The sequence below is a fragment of the Alosa sapidissima genome, chromosome 4, assembly GCF_018492685.1.
Source record: "Alosa sapidissima isolate fAloSap1 chromosome 4, fAloSap1.pri, whole genome shotgun sequence".
Classification (NCBI taxonomy): domain Eukaryota; kingdom Metazoa; phylum Chordata; class Actinopteri; order Clupeiformes; family Clupeidae; genus Alosa; species Alosa sapidissima.
The window spans coordinates 34,107,982-34,117,981 of record NC_055960.1 but is presented as its reverse complement, the minus strand read 5'-3'; the positions used below and the strand labels follow the sequence as shown (position 1 = coordinate 34,117,981).

Genomic DNA, 10,000 nt, shown 5'->3' with positions numbered 1-10,000 from the left:
AGGCCGGCTGCCGCCAGACACCGTGACGGACAGACACATTTCAATTAGCGTCCAGAAGCCTCACATGGCTATCAAACTGCCCTCTCTGTCCTCTGGCCATTTCAGTTCAGCTCGGCAGCACAGAGCTCTCTCCTCTTCCTCCTCTCTCTCTCTCTCTCTCTCTCTCCTCTCTCCTCCTCTCTCTCTCTCTCTCTCTCTCTCTCTCTCTCTCTCTTCATCTCTCTTATCCCTCTATTTGTCACTCTGCCTATCTTCCTCTCTCTCTCTCTGTCTTCCCTCTCATCATTTATTCTCACATCTTCTAGCTCTCACACCAAGCTATCATTTTGTTATTTTGGGGTTTTTTTTACAAAAGTTCCCCTTGTTTCCTTTTTTAGGAACCCAAGAGACTGGACTGAACAAAGCTGAACTTTCTTCTCATCCCTTCTGTGTCTCTCTTCTCTCTATCCCCTCTGACTCTCCTCTCCTCTCTTCCGTTCTCTTCACCACCTCTCTCTGTCCTCCTGTCTTGCAGGCGACGCCCCGTACTGTACCCCTGAGCAGTATAAGGAGTGTGCGGACCCTGCACTGGGTGAGTCTGTGGCTGTGGGCTGTTTATTTCCATTACAAAAACATAATCCCCCCAGGGGTCATTCCATAAAGTAGGCCTAGTACAGGACACAGAACAGAGTGTGTTCTGTGAAAGAGAACGGACAAATGTCAACAAAGCACCATGTCTGCCATTTCAACGAGAGAGTGGCTGACGCTGGGGGAGATCTGGCCCAGGTGTGGCATGGCTATGGCATGGGTCTAGTCTCCACGTGGGAATGGATCAGTGTACTGCAGTAATCTTAATTCTTGAGAATTTGTGGAAGCTAACAGGTGCTGATGTATGAATGTAGGCATGTGTGTGTTCAGTTTCCCTTTAGTGTCTGTCACGTCCGTAAAGCTGTTCTTCATTCAGCTCTTTCATCACCCTCTCCTCCTCTCTCCATCACCCTCTCCTCCTCTCTCCCTCTCCTCCTCTCTCCATCTCCCTCTCCTCCTCTCTCCCTCTCCTCCTCTCTCCATCTCCCTCTCCTCCTCTCTCCCTCTCCTCCTCTCTCCATCATCCTCTCCTCCTCTCTCCATCTCCCTCTCCTCCTCTCTCCATCTCCCTCTCCTCCTCTCTCCCTCTCCTCCTCTCTCCATCATCCTCTCCTCCTCTCTCCATCTCTCTCTCCTCCTCTCTCCATCTCCCTCTCCTCCTCTCTCCCTCTCCTCCTCTCTCCATCATCCTCTCCTCCTCTCTCCATCTCTCTCTCCTCCTCTCTCCACCTCCCTCTCCTCCTCTCTGCACCACCCTCACCCAGTCTGCTCCTGTCATGTCCCCCTGCCCTGCTAATTGTCTTTCATATTTCAGTCTGTGTCTGTCTGCTCCGCTCTCATCTGATCTAGCCTTTGTGATGATGGATGACGTCTCCTCTCATCTCCTCACCTCTCCTCTCCCCTCTCCTCTTCTCCACTCCCCTCTTCTCTTTCTTCTCATTTCTCTCCTCCTCCCCTCTCCTCACCTCTCCTCTCTCCTTCCTCCGGCAGACTTCCTGGTGGAGCGAGACAACGACTACTGCGTGTGCGAGACGCCCTGCAACATGACACGCTACGGGAAGGAGCTGTCCTTCGTCAAGATCCCCAGCAAGGCCTCTGCCAAGTACCTGGCCAAGAAGTTCAACAAGACGGAGCAGTACATCTCGTGAGTGCGCCGCTCAGAGGCCAGACGTGTGTGTGTGTGCGTGTAACAAGATGGAGCAGTACATCTCGTGAGTGCGCTGCTCAGAGGCCAGACGTGTGTGTGTGTGCGTGTAACAAGATGGAGCAGTACATCTCGTGAGTGCGCTGCTCAGAGGCCAGACGTGTGTGACTGGGAGAGAACCGAAATTCATCAGCTCTGATGGGAGCTGTCTGCTGAAAAGTGCCTAGGCAGTAAATAATGCAGAGATTTGATGTATTTTCATACATATGCATTATGCATGTGTTTGTGTGCGTGCATGCGAGCGTGCATGTGTGTGTCGGTGTTTGTGTGCGTGCGTGCGTGCATGTGTGTGTGGGTGTTTGTGTGCGTGCATGCATGTGTGTGTGGGTGTTTGTGTGCGTGCGTGCGTGCATGTGTGTGTGTTTGTGTGTGTGTGTGTGTATATCAGAACCACAAGCGCAAGGTCCATGCCCAGGTGGAGCATTCTGTGTTGGTGTGCATTTTGTGTGTGTGTGTGTGAGTGTGTGAGTGTGTGTGTGTGTGTGTGTGTGTGTGTGTGTGTGTGTGAGTGACAGGTATTTCTCCATCTTTCTCCGCTAGCATGCTCACTTGCTTGCTCACAGTGGTGCGTGTCTCAGACTCCGGTGAGGTGTCAGACAGGATCAGCTCCGCGCCGAGGCGAGGCGGGGGTGTAAGAGCGCTAACTTCTGATGCTACCCCGACAAGCAATCAAAAGTCTCTCCAGCATTCCAGATCCTTCCGGATCATCCTCTCCCAGATCAGCCTGTCTCAGCGAAGTGTCTGTCTCTCGGAACAGAACAGAACAGAAGGCTGAGTTCTGAATGTTCTGAAACCAGCAGGATCATGTTTGCTCTCGGACAAAAGAGGTCTTTTAGCAGGTTTTTGAAATACATGAGTAAGCTTGTCAGTTCCAAGTTTCATTTTGGGTCCTGTCCCTCTCATTTCGGCTTAATGGCCTCACTGATGTCTCCATCAATGTAATGTGTGTGTGTGTGTGTGTGTGCGTGCGTGTGTGTATGTGTGTGTGTGTGTGTGTGTGTGTGTGTGTGTGTGTGTGTGTGTGTGTGTGTGTGTGTGTGTGTGTGTGTGTGTGTGTATGATTGCATGTTTATGTGGATGCTTTAAGGATACTTTAATGTTGGAGTGTGTCTCATATTTAGACCTCAGAGATGTGCTGAAAGGCTCTCCTAATTTGACATAACTATGTCATACTTATGCTCTGCTTTCTCTCTCTCTCTCTCTCTCTCTCTGTGTGTGTGTGTGTGTGTGTGTGTGTGTGTGTGTGTGTGGTTGTGTGTGGTGTGTCTACTTCAGAAGCATTTCGGAAAGGTTTTATGTTAGGTACACATACTGGGACATCTGTAATGTGTGTACTTTGAGATGAATAGATGTGTTTTCAAGAAAAAAACTCATCAATCTCTCTCTCTCTCTCTCTCTCTCTCTCTCTCTCTCTCTCTCTCTTGGTTTCCCTGTCCCTCTCTCTCTCCTATGACTAAACACTCTTGGGTTGATTTTACAAATTCCCTCAGCAAATATTTCAGCTTTGCCTCTTAAATCTGCAGCTTGTTGAACCAATTACTTAAAGCGCCAAGCTGTAAAATCCTCTGATGGAAACAGCCCATATGCACGAGAGTAGCTGAGAGATGTTTTTTTTACTCTCCCGCAGATAAAGTTGCCTTTTAACTATTGGCAGGAGTTTGTGTGATTATTTTATTATGGTTACAGTGTGACCTGGATTTGGCAGAGTGGAACAGAGTCATTAGGAAATCTTTTAAAAACTATGATTAGTTCTGTCCTCAGTCAGAAGTGGTTTATTTATGAGGCCAGGGTCGATAGGAGAGTTTTTCTGCTCCGGCTCTGTGCTCATTTGAGATTAGCCAAGTGCGTACTGACCACCCATGCTGAAGATGTATCGCCCAGCTGAAATTACCCACCAGAGGTAATACAGGCTGCCGCACAGTGCTTGGGGGTCAACTGGGGAAGTGGTAGTCAGACACACTATGGAACACATCCCTCAACATTAAAGATGTTCAGAACATCTACCTCAAGAGAGGAATAAACACAAGATGACATCACATCTGCCCTACCCCTTCATGTCATTTATTTCCATTTATAAAACAGATAGTTCAGTTGCTGTGATTTCTAGTTCATAGTCTTACGTCCCTTCTAATCTGAATGCTGTCTAGTTGTACTGTATGGCAGTGTATGGTATGATCCTATATCTTTTTGTAAGTATCAAGGTTTACATGATCTCCCCTCAGCTACTCAATCAGTGTTTAACAGCTCAAGGCAACAATGTACACTGTGTGTGTGTGTGTGTGTGTGTGTGTGTGTGTGTGTGTGTGTGTGTGTGTGTGTGTGTGTGCTAGCACTAGCGGTTGTTTTATTTCATTATTCTTTCATGATCCCTTCATTCCATTGCCCTGCAGATATTTAGTCAAATAAATAAATAACTGAATTATTTAATTAACTAAGAAACAACTCTGAAATGTTAAGCATTTTCATGCTGAAAAGCAGAGAAAACTGTGAAAACCGAAAGGTTATTGATGTGTATTCATGTGAGCATGGAAACCATTCACCACTCATTACAATGTAAGCCTCTGTGAGCTTCTCCGCCTCACACTTTTCAATAGAAAATAATGAATTCAGCCTCAGGCGGTCCTCCCGTCTCCATTAGCTGTGGCACATCAGTGGAAAGGATGACCCGCGAATACAAAAACTGACAGAGACAAAGAATCAAACATCAACACACTCTACTCCACTGATGATTCTGCCACAGTGAGATTTGTTTTATTTTTTTTGGAGGGGGGGGGGGGGGTGGAGGGGGGAGGTGAACGCTGGTTTGGCAACATCTGCCGTCTGTGTGAAGATGAAATGCTCCAGGGGAAAGCAGGATGATGTTGAAGTCTACTAGATCAATGTCTGAGGAACAGAGAATCCACCAACGCGATGGGATTTCAAATGTTTCAGAGAGGAAAAAAGAGGAAAAAATCTTTGAAAGTTGTCCTGTGTCTCTCAACAGGGATAATATCCTGGTGCTGGATATCTTCTTCGAGGCGTTGAATTATGAAACAATCGAACAGATGAAGGCCTACGAGTTAGCCGGGCTTCTAGGTATGGCACTTTATTATGTCTGTGAACTTGATAAAAGGATGTTGAACAGAACCTTCTTCAGTCACTATTTGACCCATACATATTTTTTGTATAACCCTCTCTTATGTAATGACAGCATTGCCTTGGTATATCAGTCATTCCCTCTGCCCTGTACACTGTTAAGCTGACAGCACCACATTGATGCAGAACAGTTGACGGCACATTGACTTGTTATGATACTGTATATGGATAGTTTCACAATCAGTGTTGTGCCTGACATTATCCACATAAATGTCCGTGTACCTCAAAATGCGATGATTTTGGATAACTGTGCTATTATTAATGACTAGACTTAGAGGCTCCAAGACCATTGTAAAGAGAAGTGGAAAAATGCCATTAGTTGGCACAAAACACATCTCATTCATTTTCATCCTAAAATTGATTCATTTTAAAACTACACCACCACTTCAACACTTGGAAACAGGTTGCCTGGCCCTGCCTGCATACATCTTAGCTCATAATCATCTCACTAGTCTGGCTCCTCAGCCACCAATTGGCGGGCCAATCATTGATGACACAGGATAACGTAGGTTGGAAAATCAAAAGTAGCAGTGTTAAACGGTAGTAGCAACGCCTGCAAACATAAACAAATGCAGTTGGAAGAAAAGTTGTACATTTATACAGCAAAGGTAAATACATTGTTTCCTGATTGTCAATGTGGTTTATTGTGAGTTTATAAAGGTTTGGTGAAGTTGAAAGTAGCATTAGAAATCCCTGATCAATGTGATTAGTTAGGCTGGACCAATGATTTCAAAGTTGATGCGAAGCCTACCTCCATTACAATGGGTTGGAAACATTTGCCAGTGGAGAGAACCCAGACTCCCTTAAAGGAGTGAGACAAAGTGAGTGAGTCTGGTGATATAAGGGGGCAATTCCATGGAAAATTATGTTTTTTGTAACATCCATAACGCCAATAAAATGTGATTGTATGGTATGATGTGAATGATTACATGAAATTTGAGCATTTGCTATGTTTGGCTGAAGAATGTACATGAGGAATTGCCCAAGGCTAGAAAACTGGACCACACTTGGACGTTCTGTAATACCTTGCCATTGTGATGTGATGTGAAAAAAAACACAGAATTATCATAATTTTGTAGTATTAATAGTATTTGAAATATAGGCCAAATATATTCAGATATTCATCAAACTAAGTAACAACCTACCAACAAAATGTTCAGATCCAATTTGAACATCATAATAACTGATATAGTTAAACTGAAGTTTTCTGTCTAACAGCTTTTGTCCACTCCAACACATTTTATATACAGTATGCTAGATTGCTGCTAAAAAGGTGCTGTCTAGAATTATTGAGGAGACATGGAGAGGCTTGGTAGGTAATAGGTATTATATGAACAATTTTGAGAGCTGTGATTATTTAAAAAGAATATGAATAATTTTGGACATGCCATTTTTCATAGAAATGTTCAAAAAAAGATGAAAACGATTCCATGTTTCTACCACAATGTCTTACAACCTTTTGGTATGTGGCAGTGTTATTTTCAGTCAGAACAAACATATTGCTCAAGAGAAAATCAAACATTAAATCATTATTTGCTAGGGTTATGAATCATTTTGTTCCTAACTGTACATCTATAGGTTAGCACAGGTTGTGTTTAAGTGAAGAGAAGATGAAAAAGCACATATAAGTAAATAAATATAAGTATTTAAATAAGAAGAGTATAAGTAAATAAATATAAGTATTTAAATAAGAAGAGTATAAGTAAATAAATATAAGTATTTAAATAAGAAGAGTATAAGTAAATCCTGATATGCTGGATGTCTGCTGCAGGTGACATTGGTGGCCAGATGGGTCTCTTCATTGGGGCCAGCATCTTGACCATCCTGGAGTTGTTTGACTATCTCTACGAGGTAAGACCTACACACACACACACACACACACACACATGCTGACATCCCTGCATACCACTTTGCTCACCTTGCGTTGACTCTGAGCTCTTCAGACATAATTACCTCCAATCCCATGTGCTTCACTGTTCTCTGTTCTCCGTTCTCCAGTTCTCAGAAAATTACAATTTCTCTCTGTCTTCTCTGCTCTATTAATCGTGGATCTCTACAAATTAATGAGTTTCTTTCTGTCACAAAGAAAAATTATTTCTCTTGAAAGTCGACAGGAGAAAGAGATGTAAAGGCCGATTTTGTCAAATTCTTATGACAAAGCAACAAGTAATAATTCAAGCTCAAGCTTAATTATACTTACATGATGTTACAGTATGTACATTCACTTGACAGTTTACATTATGTCCCATCAGTGATTTAGCTTTTAGCTTAACCATTGAATTTATATTTGACAATCTAGATTACTTTATCCACATCGCATAGCAGTCTTTTGTCACAGAACTTTTGTGTTTTTGCATTTGGTTCCCTGCGGGCGTGTCCTGGTTTCCTAATGCTCTTACACTCTGTAACAAGGCCAGATTGCTGTTTACATCTTAATTAACAGAATGCCTCTCCCGGCACGGCGGGCTGTTGTCCCTGAGACACAGTTTAAGATGATTGATGGCTTCTCATTTTCCAGCGTGCGCCTGGCGGCAGTCCATCAGGCAGGCACGTCGGCTCGAGTCTATCGCGTGGCGTGGCGTCCCGGAGGCACCATATAAGGAGCTTATAAGCTCAGAGTGAAAACATATATTTACCATCAGTCAGCAGGAACACAATCCAGCGGACATAAATGCAGATGCCAAAAGGTGGCAGAAAGGGTTTTACGAGGCCGGGGGAACAGCTAGACGTTGATGAATCATGTGACGTGACGTTTCTCAGCAGCCCCGAGCACAAGCACAAAACTCCCTCTGCCAACCCTCATAAATACAGGAGCTCACGCACTGGCTCACGTACCAGACAGACAACTGACCCCTCAGTCACGCCTCAGAGCAGCTGAAGAGTTGATACCTGGAGTAATTGAAATACTCCAGGTTTGGGTATCAGTCCTGGAGTCTGCTTCCCTCAGGGAGACATTTAAAACTCTGCACTCCCACAGAGTCAATCAGGCAGGAAATATTGGGGGAAGTGAATGAGGCCATCCAATAACAGAAGACATCCAACACGTCAATGGCCTGTCTGTTCTACATTAGGGAAATATGTAGATAGAGGAGTTTAAAAACTTACTCAGTCCTCAGTCCTCCCACTGAACCATTCAGGCGAGAAGTATGGGGAGCCATCGACGAGACAGATGTCCAAAGGATCAGTGTCAGATCTGTGCCAGATCCTGTTCTACAGCTGGTCCCTATCAGGGAGATGTGTTGATTGGAGGGTTAAGGAGCTCACTCATTCATAGTTCTCACTGAATGATTCAGGGAGACAGTGTGGACAGAGGAGAATGAGAATCAGCCCGTATCTGGGCCACATCAGGGCCAAACACACACCGGAGAGTAGAAGAGCTCTCTGAGAAGTGCAGCGCCGCTGACTCACTGAGGCAGATGGTGTGCGGCGCACAGAACCAGGCGCGACGGACTGAGTAATCTGGTGAGTGATTGATTGGTTTGGTCTGAGCAGTCAGGCTGTCTGTGGCGTCCATGTGTGCCGCGCCGAGGCGAGGCGTGATACCTGGAGAGATACGCCGCGCATGGCTGCCTCCGCTCCCCTCGCCACCGCGCCTGGAGGAAATGAAGTGCCGTTTAGCGTTTAGAGTGCTTTTCTGCTCTCAGGGCGCTTCACACTCCATGAGTCGCAGACGCCAAGGCACCATCCCATCCACAGGCTGAGGCCGCCGGGACTGTGAGGGGTGTGTTAACCGCGGGCTGAGAGAGAGAGAGAGAGAAGCAAAGCGCACAGCAGCTCAGATACGGGTCCCATTCACATCGTACATGTCTCCCGTGGAGCGGCACACACACCCTCTCATATCACAGATGCAGGGAGACAGCGGAGAGGAGCTCAAGCCTTCTGCTGTGCAGGAGCCTTTGAGCTCTGCACATCTGCCAGCTGTTCCCACCCCATGCACGCCTGATTAAAGGGTCCCCATTATTTTCTATAACTAAGTCACGCACCACACAGTTAACTCTTTTGCTGCCACCGTGGCAAGTATGCTTCAGCTGTTTTGCACAGAAAACAAGAGAAACAAAGCAGTAAGTAAATGGCAGTGTGTTGAGTATGCCGCACTCGTCGCCGTCGGCGATGGTGTGCGGTCAGAGTGCTACAGATATTTCGGTGAGGTGAAGAGGACAAGACGAGAAAATAAGAAATGGGGAGAAATGAGAAATGGGAGTTGGGTGGGGTGGGGGGGGCGGAGTGAGATTGTGGTTAGCACATGTAGCAGCTGCACACACTCAGTGTCCCTTTCAGCTGCAGTGAGAATGTCACAGCACACATAGCGTCCGCACACATGCAGTGGCACTCTGCTGCCGCGAGATCGCATTTTTCCATCTCATTGTCAATTCCTGTGTTCAACCGGCTGTGCCATATGGATATGGGAAGATTTTTTTTTTTTTTTAACTGTGAGCACCCAGAGAGCAATGACACACATCCATCCAACCCGTATGATCTGTGTCATGTGTCTTGTGTCTGTTTTACAGGTGATCAAGTACAAGGTTTGCCGCTGCACCAAAGCCAAACATAAACGCAGCAACAACAACGACCGTGGAGCCGTGCTGAGCCTGGACGATGTGAAGCGTCACGTCAGTAACTATCACTACACTGAGTATATGTGCTGGGGTAGATATCAGTGACTATCACTACACTGAGTATATGTGCTCGGGCAGATATCAGTGACTATCACTACACTGAGTATAGTGCTGGGACAGATAATAAGTATAAGTATACTGTAAGTATACAGTATATACTCTTTTGATCCCGTGAGGGAAATTTGGTCTCTGTATTTATCCCAATCCGTGAATCACACTCAGCACACAGTGAGGTGAAGCACACACTAATCCCGACGCAGTGAGCTGCCTGCAACAACAGTGGCGCTCGGGGAGCAGTGAAGGGTTAGGTGCCTTGCTCAAGGGCACTTCAGCCGTGCCTACTGATCGGGGTTCGAACCGGCAACCCTCCGGTTACAAGTCCGAAGTGCTAACCAGTAGGCCACGGCTGAAGTGACTGTCACTGTCCCTGGGTATATGTGCTGGGGCAGATATCAGTGGCTATCACTGTCCCTGGGTA

The 10,000-nt window shown here is 45.8% G+C and overlaps 1 protein-coding gene across 3 annotated transcripts in view; it reads left to right on the top strand.

Moving 5' to 3' along the window:
* The window catches only part of asic1b (acid-sensing (proton-gated) ion channel 1b), a 219,240-nt gene that overhangs the window by 205,522 nt on the left and 3,718 nt on the right, over positions 1–10,000 (top strand). For 2 of the 3 annotated variants that reach the window (XM_042090129.1, XM_042090128.1), the window contains 5 exons: positions 515–571; positions 1,558–1,711; positions 4,755–4,846; positions 6,678–6,757; positions 9,415–9,516. In XM_042090129.1, the coding sequence (XP_041946063.1) occupies positions 515–571; positions 1,558–1,711; positions 4,755–4,846; positions 6,678–6,757; positions 9,415–9,516 (485 nt within the window). Of the gene's footprint in view, positions 1–514; positions 572–1,557; positions 1,712–4,754; positions 4,847–6,677; positions 6,758–9,414; positions 9,521–10,000 lie in introns of all 3 variants that reach the window. The other variant, XM_042090130.1, reaches the window with a different exon arrangement.